At 35.3% G+C, this 25,087-nt stretch overlaps 1 protein-coding gene and 1 long non-coding RNA gene across 2 annotated transcripts; one reads left to right on the forward strand and one right to left on the reverse strand.

Annotated features, from left to right (window-relative positions):
* Positions 1-17,360: 17,360 nt before the first annotated feature.
* LOC148554425 (uncharacterized) lies at positions 17,361-20,052 on the forward strand. Its single transcript, XR_015886137.1, has 3 exons — positions 17,361-18,297; positions 18,464-18,509; positions 19,011-20,052. It is a non-coding gene; the product is annotated as an uncharacterized LOC148554425 (long non-coding RNA).
* Positions 20,053-20,717: 665 nt separating this feature from the next.
* Positions 20,718-24,578, reverse strand: LOC107645356 (putative glutathione peroxidase 5). Its single transcript, XM_016349365.3, has 6 exons — positions 24,308-24,578; positions 24,096-24,172; positions 23,938-23,999; positions 23,682-23,800; positions 21,219-21,386; positions 20,718-21,081 (listed from the first exon to the last, which is right to left on the reverse strand). Exons 1-6 carry the CDS (start codon positions 24,359-24,361, stop codon positions 21,049-21,051), a joined length of 513 nt encoding a protein of 170 aa, XP_016204851.1. The 5' UTR covers positions 24,362-24,578; the 3' UTR covers positions 20,718-21,048.
* Positions 24,579-25,087: the final 509 nt, after the last annotated feature.

The following is a 25,087-nucleotide window of genomic DNA, read 5'->3' on the forward strand; positions in this document are numbered from 1 at the left end:
GCTAAGCTTTTGAGGAGGAAAGAACTTGGCTAAGAAAGTCGTGACCAGCTTATCCCAAGAGTTCAGGCTATCCTTAGGTTGAGAGTCCAACCAGATTCTAGCTCTGTCTCTTACAGCAAATGGGAAAAGCATGAGCCTGTAGACTTCAGGATTTACTCCATTAGTCTTAACAGTATCATATATCTGCAAGAATTCAGTTAAGAACTGAAAAGGATCTTCAGATGGAAGTCCATGAAACTTGCAGTTTTGTTGCATCAGAGAAACTAGTTGAGGTTTCAGCTCAAAATTATTTGCTCCAATGACAGGAATGGAGATGCTTCTTCCATGTAAATTGGAATTAGGTGCAGTGAAGTCACCAAGCATCTTCCTTGCATTATTATTATTTTCGGCTGCCATCTCCTCTTCTTGTTCGAAAATTTCTGTAAGGTGCTTGCTGGATTGTTGTAATTTAGCTTCTCTTAGTTTCCTCTTCAGAGTCCTTTCAGGTTCTAGATCTGCTTCAACAAGAATGTTCTTGTCCTTGCTCCTGCTCATATGAAAAAGAAGGGAACAGAAAATAATAATAGGGATCCTTTTTGCCCAAGTATAGAGGTTCTCTTGTGTGAGTAGAAGAAGAAAAGAATGTAATGTAAAGGAGGGAAGAAGAGAAAATTCGAACACAGATGGAAGAAGGGGTTCGAATTTGGGTGAGAGGAAGTGTTAGTAGATGAATAAACAAATAGAAGGAGATGAGAGAGAGAGAGGATTTTCGAAAATTATTTTTGAAAAATGGTTAGTGATTTTCGAAAATTAAAAGGAAAAATAAATTAAAATTAAAGTTTGAAATAATTAGTTAATTAGAAGAATTTTGAAAAAGAGGGAGATATTTTCGAAAATTAGAGAGAGAGAGTTAGTTAGGTAGTTTTGAAAAAGATAAGAAATAGTAAATAAGTCAATTAGTTAGTTGAAAAAGTTTTGAATTTCAATTTTGAAAAGGTAAGAAGATAAGAAGTTAGAAAAGATATTTTTGAAATCAAATTTTTGAAAAAGATATGATTTTAAAAAGATATGATTAAAAAGATATGATTTTGAAAAAAGATAAGATAAAAAGATATTTTTGAAAAGATATGATTGAAATTAGTTTTGAAAAATATTTGATTTTTAAAATCACAATTAATGACTTGATTCACAAGAAATCACAAGATATGATTCTAGAACTTAAAGTTTGAATCTTTCTTAACAAGTAAGTAACAAACTTGAAATTTTTGAATCAAAACATTAATTGATGATGTTATTTTCGAAAATTATGATATAAAATTAAGAAAAACATTTTTGAAAAACATTTTAAAAATTTTCGAAAATAAATAAGAAAAATGAAAAAGATTTGATTTTTGAAAAAGATTTTGAAAAAGATAAGATTTTTAAATTGAAAATTTGATTTGACTCATAAGAAACAATTGAATTTTAAAAACTTTTGAAAAAGTCAACTCAAATTTTCGAAATTTATGAGTAAAAAAGGGAAAGATATTTTTTTGATTTTTGAATTTTTATGATGAGAGAGAAAAACATGAAAATGATGCAATGCATGAAAATTTTTTTAGATCAAAACAATGAATGCATGCAAGAATGCTATGAATGTCAAGATGAACACCAAGAACACTTTGAAGATCATGATGAACATCAAGAACATGTTTTTGAAAAATTTTTAATGCAAAGAAAACATGCAAGACACCAAACTTAGAAATCTTTCATTTTTAGACTCTATGGATGCAAGAATGCATATGAAAAACAACAAAAGATGCAAAACAAGAAAACATCAAGATCAAACAAGAAGACTTACCAAGAACAACTTGAAGATCATGAAGAACACTATGAATGTATGAATTTTTCGAAAAATGCAAGATGAATATGCAATTAACACCAAACTTAAAATCTGACTCAAGACTCAAACAAGAAACATGAAATATTTTTTATTTTTATGATTTTCAAATTTTTTTTGGATTTTTCGAAAATTGATTTGAAAAAGAAAAATAAGGATTCCAAAATTTTTAATATGAATTCCAGGAATCTTGCATTGTTAGTCTAAAGCTTCAGTCCAGGAATTAGACATGGCTCACTAGCCAGCCAAGCTTTCAATGAAAGCTCCAATCCAAAACACTAGACATGGCCAATGGCCAGCCAAGCTTCAGCAGATATTGATATTTTCCATGTATAGAGCAACTAAGTGTGTGAAGATCAACAAGCTCTTGTGATGATAAGTTGAAACCCCAATCCAAAAGATTAGACATGGCTTACAGCCAGCCAGGATTCAACAAATCATCATGAAACACTAGAATTCATTCTCAAAAATTCTGAAGAAAAATATATTTTTGAAAACATTTATTTTTTTTTTTCGAAAACAAAGGAGAAAATTTTGAAAAATTTTTGAAAAATTCTTTTGAAAGTAAAACAAAAAGAAAATTACCTAATCTGAGCAACAAGATGAACCGTCAGTTGTCCAAACTCAAAACAATTCCCGGCAACGGCGCCAAAAACTTGGTACGCGAAATTGTGATCTCAAACAATCCCCGGCAACGTGAACAATAACTTGGTGCACGTTATTAATCTTAATTCATAATTTGTCACAACTCCGTGTAGCTGACCAGCAAGTGCACTGGGTCGTCCAAGTAATAAAACCTTACGTGAGTAAGGGTCGATCCTACGGAGATTGTTGGTATGAAGCAAGCTATGGTCATCTTGTAAATCTCAGTCAGGCGGATATCAAATGGTTATAGAGTTTTCGAATATTAATAAATAAATAAACAGAAAGTAAAGGTAGAAATACTTATGTAATTCATTGGTGGGAATTTCAGATAAGCGTATAGAGATGCGTTCGTTCCTCTGAACCTCTGCTTTCCTGCTGTCTTCATCCAATCAATCCTACTCCTTTCTATGGCTGGCTTTATGTAAGGGCATCACCGTTGTCAATGGCTACTTTTCATCCTCTCTGTGAAAATGGTCCGATGCGCTGTCACTGCATGGCTAATCATCTGGAGGCATCACCGTTGCCAATGGCTGCATCCCATCCTCTCTGTGAAAATGGTCCGATGCGCTGTCACAGCATGGCTAATCATCTGGAGGTTCTCGATCATACTGGAATAGGATTTACTATCCTTTTACGTCTGTCACTACGCCCAGCACTCGCGAGTTTGAAGCTCGTCACAGTCATTCAATCCCTGAATCTTACTCGGAATACCACAGACAAGGTTTAGACTTTCCGGATTCTCATGAATGCCGCCAGCAATCTAGCTTATACCACGAGGATTCTGATTAGGAGATCCAAGAGATACTCATCCAATCTAAGGTGGAACGGAAGTGGTTGTCAGGCACGCGTTCGTGGGGAAATGATTATGATTATCACATTCATCACATTCATATTGAAGTGCGAATGAATATTTTAGAAGCGGAATAAGTTGAACTGAATAGAAAAATAGTAGTACTTTGCATTAATTCATGAGGAACAGCAGAGCTCCACACCTTAATCTATGGAGGGTAGAAACTCTACCGTTGAAAATACATAAGTGAAAGGTTCAGGCATGGCCAAATGGCCAGCCCCCAAGAGTGATCAATAGATCAAAAGATAATCCAAAGATGTCTAATACAATAGTAAAGAGTCCTATTTATACTAGACTAGCTACTAGGGTTTGCAGAAGTAAGTAATTGATGCATAAATCCACTTTCGGGGCCCACTTGGTGTATGCTTGGGCTGAGCTATAGCTTTCCACGTGCATAGGCTTCTTTTGGAGTTGAACGCCAGGTTGTAACGTGTTTCTGGCGTTCAACTCTGGTTCGTGACGTGTTTCTGGCGTTTAACTCCAGACTGCAGCGTAAAACTGGCGTTCAACGCCCTTTTGCATCATCGAAACTCAAACAAAGTATAGACTATTATATATTGCTGGAAAGCCCTGAATGTCTACTTTCCAACGCAATTGAAAGCGCGCCATTTTGAGTTCTGTAGCTCCAGAAAATTCACTTTGAGTGCAGGGAGGTCAGAATCCAACAGCATCAGCAGTCCTTCTTCAACCTCTGAATCTGATTTTTGCTCAAGTCCCTCAATTTCAGCCAGAAAATATCTGAAATCACAGAAAAACACGCAAACTCATAGTAAAGTCCAGAAATGTGAATTCAACATAAAAACTAATGAAAACATCCCTAAAAGTAACTAGATCCTACTAAAAACATACTAAAAACAATGCCAAAAAGTGTATAAATTATCCGCTCATCACAAGCCATGTCTAATTCCTGAACCGGAGCTTTAGACTAACATTACATGATTCCTGGAATTCTTATTAAAAATTTTGAATCTCTTTATTTGCTTTTTCAAAATGATTCTCGAAAAAAATACAAAAAAATTTAAAAAACCATAAAACCAAAAATATTGTGTTTCTTGTTTGGGTCTAGTGTCAAATTTTAAGTTTGGTGTCAGTTGCATGTTTTTACTTTCTTGTAATTTTTGAAAATATATGCATGGTGTTCTTCATTGATCTTCAAGTTGTTCTTGATGATTTTCTTTGTTCTGATCTTTAAATTCTCTTGTTTTGTGTCTTTTGTTGTTTTTCATATGCATTCTCAAATTGTTAGTGTCCCTAGTATAGAAAACTTCTAAGTTTGGTGTCTTGCATGTCTTTGTTTTCTTGAAAATCTTCAAAAATATGTTCTTGATGTTCATCATGTTCTTCAAAATGTTCTTGGTGTTCATCTTGGCATTCAAAGTGTTCTTGCATGCATTATTTGTTTTGATCTTAGTTTTTCATGTTTAATTCCATTTTGTTGTTTTTCTCTCTCATCATTAAAAATTCAAAAATTCAAAAATATATCTTTTCAAGTCAATAATACAGAGAATTGAAGATTCAGAATATACAGTAGAGGAATCACAGAGAAAAAGCTGGGCGTTCAAAACGCCCAGTGAGGAAGGAAATCTGGCGTTTAAACGCCAGCCAGGGTACCTGGCTGAGCGTTAAACGCCCAAAAAGGTAGTAATTTGGGCGTTAAACGCCAGAATGGGTATCATTCTGGGCGTTTAATGCCAAGATGATACAAAGGAGGTAAGTTAGTTTTCAATTCAAATCTTTTTCAAATTTTCATGTTTTAATTTTTAATTTTGAGATCATATCTTTCAAAATCAAATCTTTTTCAATCATATCTTTTTCAAAAATCAAATCTTTTTCATTTTTCTTCTTAATATTTTCGAAAACCTTGCTAGCAATTAATGTTTTGATTCAAAAAATTTCAAGTTTGTTACTTTCTTGTTAAGAAAGGTTCAACATTTGAATTTTAGAATCATATCTTTTAAATTTCTTGTTAGTCAAGTCATCAATTTTAAAAATCAAATCTTTTTAATTTATCTTTCAAATCTTTTTCAAAATAAAGTTCAGTCATATCTTTTCAATCATATCTTTTTCAAACAAATATTTTTTCAATCATATCTTTTCAAAATTTGATTTTAAAATCTTTTTCTAACTTCTTATCTTTTCACAAATTGATTTTCAAATCTTTTTCAATTAACCACTTGAAATTTTTTGTTTGATTTTAAAAGTTTACTATTTCTTATCTTTTTCGAAAATCACTAACATCTTTTTCAAAATTCTTTTTAATTAACTAATTGTTTTGAATTCAAATTTCATTTTATTTAAAATTTTCGAAAATTCCCTCTTCCATCTCTTTCTATTTAATCACTAACACCTCTCCTCTCTTAATAATTTGAACCCTCTCCCATCTTTATATGTTCGAATTCATCTCCTTCTACCTCATCTTTTTACTCTTCTTTTCCTCTGACACCCCAAGAAATTTCTATACTGTGACATAGAGGATTCCATACTTTTTTTGTTATCTTCTCTTTCATATGAGCAGGAACAAGGACAAAGGCATTCTGGTTGAAGCTGATCCTGAACCTGAAAGGACTCTAAAGAGGAAGCTAAGAGCAGCTAAAGCACAATACTCTGAAGAGGACTTAACTGAAATTTTTGAAAAGGAAGCAGACAAAACAACCATGGCCGAACCCAACAACAACAATGCAAGGAAGGTACTTGGTGACTTTACTGCACCAACTTCCAACTTCTATGGAAGAAGTATCTCTATTCCTGCCATTGGAGCAAACAACTTTGAACTTAAGCCTCAATTAGTTTCTCTGATGCAACAGAATTACAAGTTTCATGGACTTCCATTGGAAGATCCTCATCAGTTCTTGGCTGACTTCTTGCAAATCTGTGACACTGTTAAGACCAATGGAGTTGATCTCGAGGTCTACAGACTTATGCTTTTCCCTTTTGTTGTAAGAGACAGAGCTAGTATATGGTTGAACTCACAACCTAAAGACAGCCTGAATTCTTGGGAAAAGCTGGTCAATGCCTTCTTGGCTAAATTCTTTCCACCTCAAATGATGAGTAAGCTTAGAGTGGAAGTTCAAACCTTCAAACAGAAAGAAGGTGAATCCCTCTATAAAGCTTGGGAAAGATACAAGCAATTGATTAGAAGGTGTCCTTCTGACATGCTTTCAGAATGGAGCATCATAGGTATCTTCTATGATGGTCTGTCTGAGTTATCCAAGATGTCATTGGACCATTCTGCAGGTGGATCTATTCATCTGAAGAAAATGCCTGCAAAAGCTCAAGAATTCATTGAAATTGTTGCAAATAACCAATTCATGTACACTTCTAAAAGAAATCCTGTAAACAATGGGACAACTCAGAAGAAAGGAGTTCTTGAGATTGATACTCTAAATGCCATAGACCTGAGATCAAACCAACAAGGTATATAAACTTAGGCCAATTATTCACCGTTAAGGAAATAATGTTTTGCGTATACGCAACCTAAAAATATATATGATTCCCTATTATTTGTTATTTTTCATCTTCCACGCTCTTTAAATGCTAATATTTCTTCTTTTACAATATCCCCACCAATTCTCTCTCTTTTTCTTTCTATCTTTCTTTCGGAGACATCTCTTTCCCTTTTTCTTTCTTAGATGTCATTATTGATATTTGATACTATTAAGATACACAGATGGTGATGGTGAAAAATTTTGATATGAAAATAAAATGAGTGATATACTTTAATATGGTAATTTTTGGTGTTTTTTAAAATTGTGGGAGTACACAAAGTGAAAAATTTTTGGTGTTTTTTAAATCGGACCCTTCGATTTGTGTTAAAAAATTGAAAAAATTCAGAGTACACAACTCGGACCATGCGAGTTCTTTGGTCATGAAATTTTGCTTCACAAATCGCATGGTCCTATTTGCAGCTGATGGAATTTGAAATCTGAAACGTGGAATTCGGACCTTCCGTTTTTTTTGTTCTGAATAATTTTTTTTTACATTTTGAGGGACACAACTCGCAGGGTCCGAGTTCTGCTTCCTCTGATCCCACAACAAGGTGAAGCACCCCTCCTCCCCATAAGCGAGTCCAACACTTCCTTTGTTTCCATATTCAACTTAAAAAGTGCGTGATGGTGATGGTGATATATAGGAAGAACGCATGGATCAGTGGGCGAGCAAGCCAAGTCATGGTTGTACATATTGTTCTGTAAGTTAGTGTGGTTTCATCCTCTCCAAGAATCAATTTTGGTTTTGGTTTTCTTTCCTGTCTGGTTGAATCCACTTGAATGTTTTGTTCATTCAGTCACAAGATAGCTCTTTCAGTGACAATGCAGACCTCCCTGGAATATTGTCTCGTAGACTAATAATTTTATCATACAAAAATAGCGACACAATCTGGTCACCACCGCTTTTTTTCCTTCAAACCCCACTCGAGAATGTTCTCTAAATTCAATTAGAGAGCGTCTCGAGTGTGGTAAGAAAAAAGCGGAGCGACCAGACTGTGTCTTTATTCTTGTCTGAGAAATTTCGTGACCGTTTGAGTATGCAGCATTTGATGTTAAGAATTATTTTTGTTCTGAAATTGTGTTCTATCACAAACTCTCTTAAGAATCAAAGGTATGTTTTGCCGGTATGGAAATATCAAGCAAGTAAGTTTCTTCTCTTCTGGCTCTTGAAACACTAGTTATTACATCAAACAATATTTACTGTGATGTCTATATTGATGCTTTGCAATGTTCTGGTTCCTAATATTGTCTGCTCTCACCGATTATGCTTATCTCCCCAACTACTTTTCATCCAAGCCCTAATAATATAATAATTTTGCTACAACCTGTAAACAAAACTCAAGATTTCTGATACAAGTTATGGAAATACATAGGAGGGGATGAGCAAATGGTAATAGAACTCCAAACAAAATCACATTAAACTTAGCCTCTAGTGCAACTATGGAGGTGCTTCTTGAGTTTAAGTTCAATATCAAATAGAAAAGTTTCTAAATAATAAAAAGGTAAAGAAGATATTGGAAATTTTAGAAATGGTTGAAGACTAACATTAGGAGATAGTTTAAAAGTTACAGTTGAACATAGTGCAAGTATATGTTTTTAACCTTTGTCTAAACATTTTCTCCTTCCATAAAAGATTTACTTTAAGCGATCTATATTATCTCTGTTTCTTCCTGCTTTGTTATTATTCCTTGGAGATTTGCCATTCATGTTGACTCAAAGAATGCAGCAGGAAGAAGAATTTATGTTATCTGATCATTTGGTATGCGTTTTATATGCGTGTGGAGAAGGTTTAACTGTGTGACTGGGCTTTTTGTGTTGATGTTGTGGAAACAGATAATGGAATAATAATTTGAGGAAGAGGAAGAGGTGATTCTCATGTTGTTTCATGAGTAATTTTGTGCCATTTGAATCAATTACTTGGATGATATGCAAATTTGTCACGAGTATGATTATTTGTAAGCATTCATGTTATGGGAGCTCTAAGCTCTTGGGGACTAGTTGGTTTTTATTTCATATCATGTTTCTAAGTTTTCTCTGCTTTTGGGGTTTGAGTCTTATGGAGGAAATAGTGTAACAATATTTTACTTCTTTTACTGTCTTATTCCCTTTTAGCTCACAAAATTATGATATAGAAAACACTGAAAGTGAAATTAAAAACAAACAGACCCTGTCTTCTCTCTGTGTTGTGAATTTATTTGTCTCAGTTGTGGTTTATATGCACAAGAAGACCATACACGAGGTGGTTACAGGAGATCTACGTAGACATGGTACATGATAGAGCGCAATGGCATCGTTTGGTATATATCGCCAACCCCACTAGGTGGGATAAGGCTTTGTTGTTGTTTCGTTGTTTTGGTTTATTTGCACCCATGCACACAAAACTGCTTGTCCTAAGCCAGTTCAGAGTTTGTGAAATGCTGATTGGTTGTCTGATGCTGTGTGTAAGAAGTTAAGCAGATATGAACTGTGTATTCATCTTTGAAATAGTAGTTGTGCAATTAACAGGTTAAGCAGATGTGATCAGTGTAACAATCCAACTGTTTATTCATCTTATGAGTGTGTGGTGTATGAATAATGTCTAGGATTAGAGACGGTCCAATCCAACTAACAAAAAAAATGTATTGTAATTTCCATCATAATTCACTTATTCTACTCTAGTGCTAAATTTGGAACAACAAATATTAAACTCAAATAAAATTATGTAAAACAAAATCATGTTATAAAATTATTTGGTAGCTAAATTTTTAGTATTTATGAATTTTTTATATTGAAATAATATTATATTATCAAATATAAATAAAATATTCTATTCAGAGATGGGCTGGTGGTTCGAATAGGTGAGGAGGATGCTATGGCTCTGGAAGTGATGCCGTCGGCAGAGGAGATCAAAGAGGCTGTGTGGGATTGCGAGTCCTCCAAGGCGCCAGGGTGTGACGGGTACAACATGAACTTCATCAAGCGATGTTGGGATGAGATTGGCTCTGAATTCATGTAAGACTCGGTTAATTAACGGCTAATTAACCCATAAATGAGAATTTATTCTAGAAAGCCAAAAATGTTATTTTTATGGCTAAATGTGATAGAGAAAATTGAGACGAGAATTTCGGTACCAATTTTATAGAAATCGGACCAAGATTTGACCGAACGGGCCAAACCGGACCAACCGGATCCAAAGTGGGCCCTTGGCCCAATATAACTAAACCAAAACCCTAGTTTTCAGCACTCTCTCTCCTCACACAACACCAAAACACGCTGAAAATTGAGATGGAAGGGGGAAGAACACTCTCTCAACTTCCTTCTCTCACTTGATCTTCAAACCACCATAACTTTTGATCTAGAGCTCCGATTGCCGCTCCGTTTGCGGCCACGCGTTCACCGCGGAGAGCTCTACAAAACCCATACAATTAATCTTGAGGTAAGCCACGTTTTACTGTTCGAAATTCCAGCCCTTGATTTCGAGTTTCATGAGTAAAAATGTTGAGATTTTGGGTTCTTTGATGTTATAGGACCCAACTCTCTTGAAGGAGAAGGTTAATCTTGTCTCTTTGGACCTTGGGTGTGGTAAGATTCTCAACCCTAGTGTAATTTGTTGTTCTATGAGGTTTGGGCATTGAGATGTTGTGTATGGGTATGATGATTGTGGCTTAGGTTGTGTATATGTGAATATTGGAGCTTGATTGGTGATTTTGGAAAGCTTGGAAGAGGGTTTTGTGTGATAAAATCTGTTCTTGGAGGTGTTGATACCTTGAGAGCTTGTGGACAAGTGGTTTGGAAGTGCTCCGGTTGAGCTTGGGAAATTGGCTAAGGTATGGTTTCGGTTTCCCGTATCTAATATGTAATGTGGTAGGAAATACTTAGGCTAGAGGCCCTAAGATAGGCATTGAATTGTTGGTGTTGTTGAATGGTTGAGATATATGATGTGTTCATATATGTGATTATGAATATTGATGCCTTGATTGTGTGATATATGAGAAATGCATGTTGTGATATATGCTTGATGGATGATTGAGGTTGAATTGATGGGTGGTATCATGTTGATGGTGAGTATGATATTGATCATGTATAATGATGGTTGATTTGGAAATTGATATTATTGGAAATTGGGATGAGAAGGATGTATGACACGAGATTGTGTTTGTCCTTTAGCCATTGATTGAGAAGTGTTAAAATGGTTGGAGGTAGTTTTGGGAATTTTGGTAAAATGTTAATGTGTGAGTTGAGGATGGCTTGTTGTTGATTTTGGTACATTTTGAATGATTTCAAAGAGAAGGGTTGAAATTGGCATGTTTTGATTGATCTTGAAAAGAGTTGAAAGTGGCTTGTTTTGAAAATGGCACTTTGTGGTTTTGAATGAAAATATTATTTTTGGGCATACTTTGATGGGACATAACTTGGACTACGGATCTTTGATTTGTGCCAAATCTATTTAGAAATGAAATTGGATTCGGGATGTCCATGCCGTTCGAAGAACGGGTGAAAAATGATTTAAAATGAGAGAGTTATGACCGTCGGAAGATTGGGGGTTGAATCTGTGAATTCTGCAGCTTTTAACTTAGAAAATTTTTAGCAGAATGACCCCTCGCGCGTAGGCGCACTTGGCGCGTATGCGCCGTTCTTCGAGAAAGCATCATCCACGCGTGCGCGTGGAGTGCGCGTACGCGTGGCCCTGTTTTCATCCCAAAGTTGATTTTTGAGTTTTAAAAGCCAAATTTCATACTTCTAAGCCTCCGATCTCACCACTTATGTCTTAAATCATTATGATATGCCTAGCATGAGAAAAAGGGCTAGTGAATGTGGTAACTTGCGAGTGAAGTAAGGGGAAGAATGAATGATCATTGATGATCAAAGATGATTATGTGAGATGCGGAGAATGGCGGTGGAAGTGCTTGTTATGCCATGGGCCGAAGGGCCATAATTGTTAATGAATTGGCTGGTTATGGATTTAACCGTGAGCCGGATGGCTAGATTATTGCCGTGTTACGGCGGAGCCATGATTATGGCTAAGTATAAATGCATATATGCTGTTGAATGAATTGTGAATGTTTGCACTTCTACTACCGGAGATGAGGGTTTCCCTGGGAGGAAGCAGTGGCTAGCCACCACGTGCTCCAGGTTGAGACTCGAAGCTCTTTTGACCCTATGTCGTAAGTGTGGCCGGGCACTGTGAAAGTCCCGGATGAGCTCGCCCTCATAAATATTCACCAGTGATGGTGATGGATAAATATTCACCAGTGAGGGTGATGGATATGGATCATGTTTATGATCAAGTTTATGATGAGTATAACTCGAGTTGGGGATGCACGACAGAGGGACAGTCCAATGATTAGCTACCAGGACTTGTCGGGTTGGCTCTATAACCGACAGATGATATCATCAGCCACTAGGGACAGGCATGCATCATAAGCATACTACATGAATTGTTTGAGATTGCCTATTTGACTGCATATTACTTGCTAATTGCCTAAATGCCTTATCTGTTCCTATTTGTAAATCTCTTGTCTGATATAACTGTGTTTGCTATATTATACTCCTGCTGGTGGTTGGGAGGTCTGAAGGAATTGGAAAGGGAAGTATTAGTTAGACTGAAGAATCTTTAGTCAGTTGCCACTTACGGTTTAGCTTGTTTATAAGCTTTGATTATATCTGGAGGAAGTTCTAGGATTGCCTTCGGCTTTCCTCTATTATTATGTATTATATATGTGGAAGCTGTTACCGTGCTGGGGACCTCTGGTTCTCACCCATGCGGATTTTGTGGTTTTCAGATGCAGGACGCGAGGCTTCTCGTTGAGACATGCTGGAGACTTCTGGATTTAGCGAAGATCCTTTGTTCTCGGGACTCTGTTTTGGGTTATATATCTTGTTTAGATACTTTTATCTCCATTAAATAACACAAACTGTGATGACTCCTCTTATAGGAGGTTTTGGAGAATAGGTTTCTGTATTTGTGTCCCTTTGGGTTTTCCTTGGGGTTTTCCTTATTTTATTATATGTATATATTGCTATGCTCGGACCGGTTATCTTCGCAGCCGGATTTTGAGTCTTGATATTCCTGTTTTTGACACTCTTTATATATATGATCTCGCGTTAGTTTATCCATGTTCGTTACGTTATCGATCGGAGTGTTGCGCGTTCGAGTTACGGTTTTTGTTTACCCCCTTTTTCTACAAAGGCTCCTAGTTATAATCAATTATTCATACTACTATGCGTACTAAATTTTGGTTTTAGAGGTCGTAATACCTTGCCATCTCTGAATTATGACTTAAGCATAAGTCTCTGTGTGGTAGGGTGTTACAATTCACAGCTGCAGTGATGGGGTTCTTCCAGACGGCCAGGTTACCCAAGGATGCCAATATCACTTGGGTGGCGCTAGCTCCTAAGTTCATAGGTGCAAAGGAGATTAAAGACTTGCGACCTATCAGTATGGTGGGGTGTGTGTATAAAGTTATTTCGAAGGTACTAGTTAGGAGGATGAGGTCAGTGATGCCAACATTGGTAGGAGAGACTCAGAGTGCATTTGTTCAAGGAAGGAAAATCCATGATGGGGCGCTCATTGCGTGTGAAACAGTTAGTTGGCTTAAACTGAGGAAAAAAGAGGCTACCCTAATCAAGCTTGACTTCCAAAAAGCATATGACAGGGTTAAGTGGAGCTTTGTGAACATTGTGATGCAGAAGATGGGATTTGGGCATAAATGGAGAGCATGGGTGATGGAGTGTGTAGCCACTACGTCTATGTCGGTGCTGATAAATGGATCGCCATCTAAGCCTTTCAACATGGAAAGAGGATTGAGACAAGGGGACCCACTATCTCCGTTCTTGTTTGTACTTGTGGTAGATGTGCTGCATCGAATGATTGGAGAGGCAGTCAGGAATGGTCGTATAGCACCATTACTGGTTGGTAGAGATAGTGTAGCATTGTCACATCTTCAGTTTGCTGATGACACTATTCTCTTTTGCCCACCAGAAGAGGACACTATAAGGAATTACAAGAGGCTTCTGAGAGTTTTCGAGTTGATGTCAGGTCTGAGTATCAATTTTGAGAAGTCTAGTCTGATTCCAATCAACTGTGAAGAGCAATGGGTCGATCGTATGTGTAACTTGCTGGGGTGTAAGGGGGATACCCTCCCAGTCAAATACCTTGGAATATCCCTAGGAGCTAATCTGAGGTTGGTGAAGACATGGAAGCCCATCATAGATAAGGTGGAGGAGAAACTCAGCCTGTGGAAGGCCAAGGTGCTAAACAAAGCTGGGAAGCTGGTACTTATCAAATCTGTGTTGAACAGTTTGCCAGTATACTATCTGAGTTTGTTCAAGATGCCGAAAGCTGTTGCTGAGAAATTAATTTCGTTACAGAGAACATTCCTGTGGAGCTCAGAAGAGGGTAGGACTGGTATGGCATTAGTAAGGTGGGAAGTGGTACAGGCACCGAAGAAGTTAGGTGGGCTGGGAGTTGGGGATGCTATGGTTCGCAATACAGCGCTATTGTTTAAGTGGTGGTGGCGATTTGCGAAGGAGGATTGCCCTTTGTGGAAAAAAGTCGTAGTTTCTTGTCATAATCTAAACCCCAATGAGCCACTGTCGACTCAAGACCCGCCTACTAGAGGAGGACCATGGAAGGATATTTGCCTGTTACACATCAGGAACCAACCTTTAAGGGATAAGATAATCACAGGCCTGTCCATGGAGGTTGGGGATGGGTGTAGGACACGATTTTGAGAAGATGCATGGGTGAGTGGTGGACCCCTAAAGAACCGGTTCCCGAGGCTTTTCTCTGTTTCAAACCAGTGTGGATCCGTTATAGAAAACTGTGGGTTTTGGGATGGGCTTGAGTGGATTTGGAACTTCCAATGGAGGCGAGAGCTCTTCCAATGGGAGTTGGAACTCTTGAGTGCGTTGCATGAGGTTTTGAGACCTGTGAAATTAGTTCATAACAGAGAGGACAGAGTGGTGTGGAAATATGATAGGCGAGGTGTTTTTACAACTAACTCATTTGTGCAGGTGATGCAGGAGGAACTGGTCCCAGCGGAGGTAACTAGCTACAGCTTTACCAGGACTATTTGGAAGGGGTTGGTTCCACCTAGAGTGGAACTGTTTGTCTGGTTTGTTCTGATAGGAAGAGTGAATACAAAGGACAGGTTGAGCCGGTTTGGAATTATCAGTCAGGAAGATGTTACTTGTGTTCTTTGTAACAACGAGGTGGAGGATATACATCACTTGTTTCTAGGGTGTGTATTTGCATGGCAGGTGTGGAGTGCTTGGATCTCAACCTTTGGCCGACGATGGTCTTATCCGGGATTGATGAAAGATCACTTTCTTAGTTGGACAGAAGAACCGAGGAGGATGGAAGAGCGAAACCACCGGTTGAGGTGTTTCTGCGCAGTTGTCTGGAACTTATGGCTGGAAAGAAATAGACGGATTTTTCAGCAAACAAGCAAAGGAGTTGAAGAAATCATCAACATGTCCTCAGCTAGTACTAACGAGTGGAGCGGTGGGAATCTCTTTAGTTGTTGATGGCTATGCCGGAGATGACATGGGAACGGATTTGTATTTTATGTTTGTTAGTCCTGTTTATGTTTAGTTGTGACACTGTGCTTGCTCCACTACTATTGTGTTGAGCTATTTGCTTTCAAAAAAAAAAACATGATAAAAAAGTATATAAATTATTATATTTCTAACATTACTTATCAGGTAATTCTTTTTGAGTTTGCATGAATTTTTTTCATAAACTTTTTTCTTTTATTTTTATTTGTATTATGTTATTTTTTAAAAAAATAACTAGAATTTAATTCTAAATATTTATTTTTTAAAGATTTAAACTAATAAAAAAAATAAAATAGTAATTGTATTTCTAACAAATTCATTTGATATATGCTTTTTGGCTGAAGTGCAGCAATTTACCATGTGCATGCCTCGTTATTCATTCACATATATATAAACCTTATTTCTAACAATTTTTATTTATTTTAATTTTTTATCATTAATCATGGATTGTAAATTATTTTGTAACAAGTTCAATAAAATTTACTAGCTGATCAAAATAATTATTAAAAAAATAATAATGTCACTATTATTTTTTATAACACTCCATACATGATCATTTTCTAATCATTATTAAAAGATAATTTAGTCAAATAAAATAAACAATAATTTTACCGAATAAAAAACTATATATTTGTAATAAAAAGAAAGAAAATGAAATTAGTGTAAGAAGTTAAGCAGATATGAACTGCGTATTCTTCTCCAAGTCGAATATACGTTCATAGGATCCAATTCATAATTATATGATCCAGACTAAGAAAGATTAAGTCACCAGGTCACTATTTAACAATTAAATTAGATAGGGATAAGTGATCCATATTAATTACAAAGAACCTATTTGGTTATGCCTAGTAGGTCTATCATGGAAGTGATTACTTGCTAAGAAGACTAATAGAGAGGTATTGGTGAAAGTGAAACCAAAGAGATTTACATATAGTTCTTGACCCTTTGCTCATTTGGCAAAGAATATGATTAAACATGTCATATTTTCAATATATTGAATATAATAACTCTTTGATATATTACTTTTTAAAAATTTGGCAGCATTTTTATTCTTTTTCTGATACATTTGTTAGTAGCACTTAGCACGTGAGCACGTGACATAGGAAATTAGGAACAATATACTTTGGTGATATAAATGCTTGGAACATGGTTTTTGGTTTAATACAGCAAATTGGTATTAAAAGGTTAGGTTGTTGTTATGTTTATCTAATCTCATGTGTAAAATGCTATTGCTTTTATACAAATATATGTTATTTAACTTGGAAGAAAAATGTTCCAGAAAGGGGGATATATAGACACATAAGTTTTCATTGTGTTAAAGTGAGAAAATAGAGCATAAAATAGAGCATTTATGTTGATGTGGCGTGAATAATGCAACTCTGATTTTTCAAATGAATGGTCTATTACACTACTAAGAACGAGCAGCAGGTAATCCCTGCCAATACGGAACTACCTATTTCTTGCAAGTGACACAGCCAATACAGCAACTACCTATTTCATCTTTTATGCTCTTTAATAAATGCTAATATTTCTTCTTCTTCTACAATATTTCTTTTGCCAAGTATGGAAATAAGTCAAATAACACACTTTTTAATTTAGATGTGGGAGGGAGAATGGTGTAGAACGTAAATATGGAGTGTATAGGTGCTTTATGCAACTGTGGTGTCAGGAGCAAAAATCGGACCGTCCGATTAATAAGCTTAATTTTTTTTACAAAGAAATCGAATGGTCCGATTTCTGTTTCAGAAAAACTGTTCCCACATCTATGTCTAGCACCTATATTTTCCACAATAATGCACAACACGCACATACTTCTCATATCCAAAAAATGAGCGGAACATACTTCTCATATCCAAAAAAAATGAGCCGAAATAACAAGCAAGTAAATTTCTTCTCTTCAAACACTAGTTATTACATCAAACTTCTCTCTCTTTCCCTTTCTCTTTCTTAAATGTCATTATTTATATTTGATATTATAAAATACACAGATGGTGATGGTGATGGTGATATATAGGAAGAAGGAAGAGAAGGCCTTGGCCTACAACATTCTTTGGTTCGTTTATCATTCAGAATTTCCCATCAACTCTCATGTGCTGCTTGGAATAGTGAAAAGGGGCTTGATTCTTTCCAGAAGTTTTCTTACTTTGCTTGATATTTCCATATTAGCAAAACATACTTTTGATTCTTTCCTGAAGAGAGTTGTGAAATTCTAAGCAAATAATCAAAAGTATATTTAAAAGAATGTTTTGCAAGTATGGAAATAACAAGCAAGTTTCTTCTCTTCAAACACTAGTTATTACATCAAACAATCTTTTGTTGTTGTTGTGTAAACATCATTTAAAAAATTCTTTGATAAACAGATTTATGGTTGGGACATTATTTGAAAGCACATTTCTGCTGCATACACATGGCTACTGAAGTTTGCCTTAAACTCGTATAAACTTGCATGTTCAATTCAGGGTGGGATTTTTTTTTTTTTTTTTTTTTTTTTGTTCTTGTAAAAATAATTTAATATAATATTTTGTTCAAATATTTTTCCTTCTGATTTGATGATATCCTTCTTATGTAGTATATGTATTGCTTGTCATGTAAAATATTATCAAATTTAGACATATCTTCTTGAATCCCTGAAATGCTCTTTAGGATGTCCGGAATTGGTTGTTCCAGGAACTTTACTTGAGGGTTGCTATGTCCGGTGATAGCAGTGGAAGATTCTGGAGTGTTCTCAAAAATCATTGTCTAAGGATCCTTAGCTGACAAGACGCAAATGCTTAGGAAGGATTGTCTTAACAAGCAATAAGATTCTAGGGTGTTCTCAAAAATCATTGTCTATCAAGACAATCCTTTCTAAGCATTTGCATCTTGTTGCTTACAGCTTATCAGTTAGTGGAGAGTTTGCAGGGTTAAATGGAAAGGGCATGGTAAGACAAAGACAACATGCATCTGTTTCATCTCCCTTTGTACAAGCATGCTTTTCTGTCAGTTTTCACATTTGTGATTCCAGTCACATACTTTAGTTTTAGCAAAGATCAGGTTATGGTGGCCTTTAGAAACCTTATTTACCTGCATTGCTCTTATTTCTGTTAGGTGGAAGCTGAAAAAGGAGGGAAGGGTTCATCGCTGTTAAGCAAGGGTAAGTGTTGATTCATTTTCCCTCTTTCTTTCTGCAAATTAAAGTTAGGTTCTTTTTTTATTGGGTCTCTGTATTTTTATTTATTTACTCTAATGACTATGTTTGAGAGTGTAAATAAATGAGTGGAAGCAAATGGCCTCAAAAGAACATCAACATGTATTCCTGTTGTTTGCATGCTTAATAATTAAGTATGTAAGGTGATAGAATGAAAGAGAAGTTTATGTTAACCGTTTTGATTTTGAGGGAAGAAAAATGGAGGATGGAGTTGCTGTTTTGCACCCTCCTTTTAAATTGTTTTCAAATGTATTTTACTTGAGTTTGACTCCTCCACTGCCTGTAATCAAATCTGCATTACATAAACTCTGCTTTACTTGTGAGGCTGCTGATATCTTGCAAGGCATTCAAAAGCAGATGGTCATGTCACCTAGAGATTCAACCAACAAAATCCCTATGTGAATCGTTATTTATAGTTCATGATCTGAATTTCTTCTTTCTTTGTAGATCATTTGACAAGGGTCTGCATTATGTCAGACGTGTACTTCAGTATCCTTTATCTTTGAAGATGCTACTTGTTTATACATATCTGTGCATACTTGTTTACATGGATAAGAAGCACTAATGCTTTGCTTTATATGACTGTTCTCTGATAATGAGGTATCAATCTCATTCTAGCTTCCCTTTGTTATGTATTATTTATCATTTTTTTTTAAGTTTTTATTCACTGCAGATATGCATGATTGCTAATATGTGCCCAAAAACTGTTGATTGCCTTTTGGTGCTGAAGGTTGTCTTCTTAAGTATATAACAAACTCATTTCTCAATTGATGATTATATGTTCAATAAGCAAGTGAGATCTGTCTTGGATAAGTAATTCAATTGCAAATTCGATTATATGTTCAGCAATCTTTCAAACATGGTGGTTTTCATTTTGACTTTAATATGAGCAGTTCCCTATTGTTTCCATAGAAGATAAAAGTATGTCCTATCATAGAATTCACCAGCTACTTTTATGGCTATTATATCCAATAGGATGATGACATTTTATGATATTTATGTGTTTCTTCGGAGATATTTAAGGCCATAATAGCTGGTGAGCCTTTTTATTTTGTTTTTTTCCTTTCATTGTTCATGCTTGTGTCTCAGTATTTTCTGTGTTTCTGCTTTTATTATTGATGGGGCTTCCTTTTTTCATGTATTGTGAAAGCAGGTTTGCCATTAAGGAGAACTGAAGTATTTCCTCTTTCAAATGAAGCAATCCGCTGTAAATATCCGCATCCGATCCGAAAATTGCGGATAATCCGCACCCTTTGCGGATCGGATCGCGGATATCTGCTCTACATCCGCGGATCCGCACAATAATAATTAAAAATAAATAAATATATATGTTTGGTATTATATTTACTTGTTTGTATGTTTTAGTTAGTAATTATTACTCATATATTGTATTATTTTATTTTTGTTATGTAAAAAGAGTTTGATTAAAAATATTTTAGGAATAAATAAGTTTAAAAGTATAAAAGAAATATTTTTATTGAATTTTTTTACATAGAAATATGATTAAAAAGAGAAGGTTTAATTATGCGAATATATCCGATATCCGATCCGATCCGCACTTTTGCGAATCGAATCGGATCTAGCACTAAAAAGCGCAGATATCATATCCGATCCGATCCAATGAAAATTGTGTGGATCGGATCGAATTTTCGGCCAGATCCGATCCGCAGACACCCCCTACAAAGCAATGTGCCTATTACGATTTGAGTTTACTAACCGAGACAATGTAATTTGAAACTTAATCCATGTTTGAATGCCATAGACCATGGATCTTGTTTTGTACATGTTAACAAAGTAATCCTTTTTTTTTTTACCGTTTTTCTTTTTCTTTTTTTAATAAATTCTGAAAGCAAAAGATACTAAAAATAAAAAATAAAAACATAAATCAAACGTCCTGTAAATTGTTTCACTACAACCTTATATTCAATCATTCATACATCAAATACAAAATACAAGAACTCAGAATTCTCCAACAAAATAAATTCACACCCATGGGTTTAGAAACAACATAATATAATCTCCCCCAAAAGATATGAAATCCATAATCCTTTTATTAAATAATCACCTGGAATACATACATACATACAAACATACATAAATAAATACCCAAGGAAGACCCCAAAATAGAGTAAGGAGAAAAATGGGAAAAGGGAATAAAGTAATAAACAAATCATTACATAATTTCCTGCCCAAAATAATTCACATTTTCTTACATGTTTACAGAAACAAATAACTAAAGGCAAATTCCATCAATCAACTACTGTTTTTTCTGGTACATTCTCATCAATCAACTCTTAAAATAACAAATTATACCACAAGGCCTAAAGTTCTTTTTTTAATACAACAAACAATATAACACAGAGAAGACCCTAGACATGAAATATGTGATCAATAAACACTAGAAGAAACACCATCTACTAAATATACATTCTTCCTGTTTCACTTATCTTCAACACAATCAATTTTAAAATAACTCCAAAGAGTTTCAGGCCTCCCCCAATGCCTTCTTGATCTCATCCTGCAAAGATGACAACAAAACAACTTGTAAGTCAGTGATTTTCAGCTACAAAAACAAGCATGTGCAAGAGAGAAAGCACCCTTGCACGCACGCGCACACACACAAGAATAGAGGGAGAATTAAGAGGGAGAGAGTACTTCAATTGCCAATGGTTCAGTGGTTGGACCGTATCGCTGGATGACATCCCCTTCCTTATCAATCAAAAACTTAGTGAAATTCCACTTTATCCTAGACCCCAGAAATCCAGATTTACGGGACTTAAGAAATTTGAAGACAGGTGCTGCACTTGATCCATTCACGCGGACCTGCAAATAGAAAAAAGAAAATTTTGTGCATATTTATTAAATCACTACATGGTAGATTGGAGATTATAGCACATACATCTTGTAATTTAACATTGAGATTTGAGATCCACTTCTTTCTAACAAGGGCACTGTATTATTATAGTAAGACTAACACAAAGATATGTCATCTGGGCAAGTTATAATTCAATAAGCACACTTGCAGTCACAGACAAACAAAGAATACCAAGGGTCTAGCTTAGAGAGACAAGCTCATATCAGAACACGTGCATGTAAGAAGTTAAGCAGATATGAACTGTGTATTCATCTTTGAAATAGTTGTGCAATTAACAGGTTAAGCAGATGTGATCAGTGTAACAATCTTTCCACTAGTCGTCTAGAAGGTTCAAGATAAATGCGAATAGATAAAAATTAAAAAGAAAAAGGAGAGGGTTTAAACTATGATGCAGTAGAACAAGCCAAGATTTCATGGTTCTGTTGAAAAAAAAAAGTTATAATACACACAGAAAGTAGTGTATCTTTTTAAAATTGACTTGAATCTTTTGTTTCAGAACATATTTTTGATACTGCAGCATAATAGCAATTAGGATCATAACTACAAAACTTTATAAAAGTTATATGCAACAAGATGTAAGAGGGAGCTCTGCTTTAGAGGCCACTATATATATGGTTTGACATTTGATGCAGTTATCTCTAAATCGTTTATTTTCTTCACTTTCTTTTTTAATAAAACAAAACCTTACTATAAACCTTGTTCAAGTCATCAAAGAGAAAAGTTTTCTTCTCCAAGTTAAATGTACGTTCATAGGATCCTATTCATAGCTATATGACCCAGACTAAGAAAGGTTAAGTCACCAGGTCACTAGGTCAGTGGTACTACTGATCTAACAATCAAATTAGTAGGCCACAATATGCTTGTGTGTGGTGGTGTTTTTTTTTTTTTTGGAAAGGGGGGGGGGGGGGGGAATACTATATGAAGTACATTATTTTATTTCTAGTAGAATACAATTACTATATATATATATGCTTAAACAAAAAGCAATAACCATCTATCTCACCAATCCAACTTCCAAATATATAATGTACCAGCTTTAAACTTCAAATCCAATTAAATCCTAGAAGACTTGAAGAGGATTAAACAAATGGGTATCAAGATACAGTGCTCACCTATTTACCAAAAATGCGGATATACAAAATTGTGCAAATTACATAGAGATTAAGCTTGTGAGTCACACTGTGAAGCTACAAGATAGGGCAACAGAGATGAGATAGGGATAAGTGACCCATATTACAAAGAACCCATTTGGTTATGCCTAGTAGGTCTATCATGAAAGTGATTACTTGCTAAGAAGACTAATAGAGAGATATTGGTGAAACCAAAGAGATTTACATATAGTTTGACCCTTTGTTGATTTGGCAAAGAAGTATAATAGGTTACCAAGGGAGCTTTTATGGAAGGCCACGGAGAAGAAAGGAGTTTGAATAGTCTATATATGTACAACAAAGATATGCAGCCTATAGGTTATGACCACAACTAGCATTAGACCATAAGATAGGATAACCAAAGATTTTCCTATTCGTATAGGACTACACCAAGGGTCAACTCTAAGACCTTATCTTCTCAGCCAAATCTTGTGTTTAATCAAGCACTTACCACTAAGCCAAAAGCTATAGCTATTAGCAAGGGCCCAACTTTAATTCCCAGAAACACATCTAGTATAAGGACTTGCAGCCATAACATGAGCCATTAAGCCAATCGAATCCTTAAGGGTGATGTTAGGTGGTTTGAATAATGAATGTATTTTAAGAAGGTCAATAGGACCCTATAAAGGAGAATGAATCATATAGACCGTAGTCCTATAGCTAGATATAGAGGAAAACCTAAGGAAAACAAAAGAGAAATGATCAAAATCAATTTAGATATTATGCTTAAACATGGTTATGTAGAGTACTATAACATCCTTTGATCCAACGTAGCCAACTCCATCTAATGGGACAAAACTTAGTTGTCACTATTGTATATTTCTCTTCCCCTACAACTATTCTATATTCAATTGTTTTTATCTATCTTTCCCTTACAAGTGACCAACTTTTATCACTCACCCCTATTAAATAATGGCACTGGGTCCATTGCATTCAATGAAAAATAATATTTTAAACAATCAACCAATAGATCAATTTATCATTGTCTTTTCATTAGTTTTGTAAGATTCCTACAATCCTATACATTCACTTATAAGCTAAAAATTATCCAAGTATGAAGACTTCAAAAGCCCTAGAAAGAAACCGACACCATACCTTTCCGAAAATGGGATATTCAGCCTTGTATCTTGTACAGGCAAATTGCTCTGCATCTTCACTAGACCCAGGCTCTTGCTTCAAAAATTGGTTGCATGGAAATGCCAGTATCTCTAGACCTGAGACCAAACCAACAAAGTATATACTCAACTTAGGCCAATTATTCAGGTACAACACTAGCATAAACTTAACTGAAAATGAGTTTAGTCACTGCAAAGCCACAAAATCAAACCCTTGAAAAAAAACAAAAACACACCTTTATCCTTGTATTTGCTGTAAAGCTCAGTTAACTGGGTGTAATTGGTGTCCGTGAATCCACTATATTTTGAAACACCCCATGAACTCAATTAGCTAAACTATGAACAATTACAGAAGGATAACAAGGAAAGATTGAATTTTTATGGTAAAAAATACCATTTTGAAGCGACGTTGACTACAAGAAGAACTTTGCCCTTGTAAGTGCTGAGGCTCACATCTCTTCCCTTGGCATCCTGTGGAAGAACCATGTAAGAGATTTCACAGTGATATAGAAAACCCAGAATTATCAGAGGAAAAAAAAGGATCTTTCTTTGTTTGTAGTGCTTACGATTCAGAAGAGAATGAAGTAAGTGTGTTTGTGTGGGTACCTTAACAGTGAATTCAAAGATGGATTTTTCCGAAACTGAATTTGAAGCTCCCATTTATTCTTCGTTCCCTTTGTCAGAGGATGTAAAGGAAGCTAATCTTAGTTGAGTTGTGACTATTTTCTCTCTCCTCTTTCTTAATTTAGATTTTAGTGTGTACACTCTTCTTTCTTCTAAACTGTTACACTAGATTTATAGTTGCTCTGCTTAATTCTAAATTTTGGTTTAATAATGTTTGTGGTCCAGCAATAGCTAAGAGACATGTAACATATTTGATAGTTCATATGTTGAATTATGACTTAAGTCTTCCCAATTCTTATTCAACTTTTGTATAATGATTCTTAGAATAACTTAGTAAACTCCACCTCTTTGGCTTTTTTTTTTCCTTGGTTATTATTTTACTAACATGATTATGATTACAACCACTGAAAATGTGTAGAGCTTCCCACTAATTTAACTGAAATGGCTGCATGATGAATTAACTTCCATTCTGACAATAGTTTGTGTTAATTGTAGAATGAAAACGCAGGTGCAGTCAACTTCACGCGAAGTTGATAGTTGTATCTAACAATTTTTAATTATCAACTTCACATGAAGTTGACTGCACCTGAATTTTTACCTAATTGTAGATTATTGACTGTTAAAATGGATTATTATTTATTAGTACACATCATACTAATAATAATAGGCAGTAATTATTCTCTAACATTGCGTTTCCTAAGCTGATAAATTGCATCATTTAATTTCATTTGATAAATTGCATCTTTTAAGTACTCATTAAAA

The sequence above is a fragment of the Arachis ipaensis genome, chromosome B6 (assembly GCF_059453495.1).
Source record: "Arachis ipaensis isolate K30076 ecotype BB chromosome B6, ASM5945349v1, whole genome shotgun sequence".
NCBI classification, from domain to species: Eukaryota; Viridiplantae; Streptophyta; class Magnoliopsida; order Fabales; family Fabaceae; genus Arachis; species Arachis ipaensis.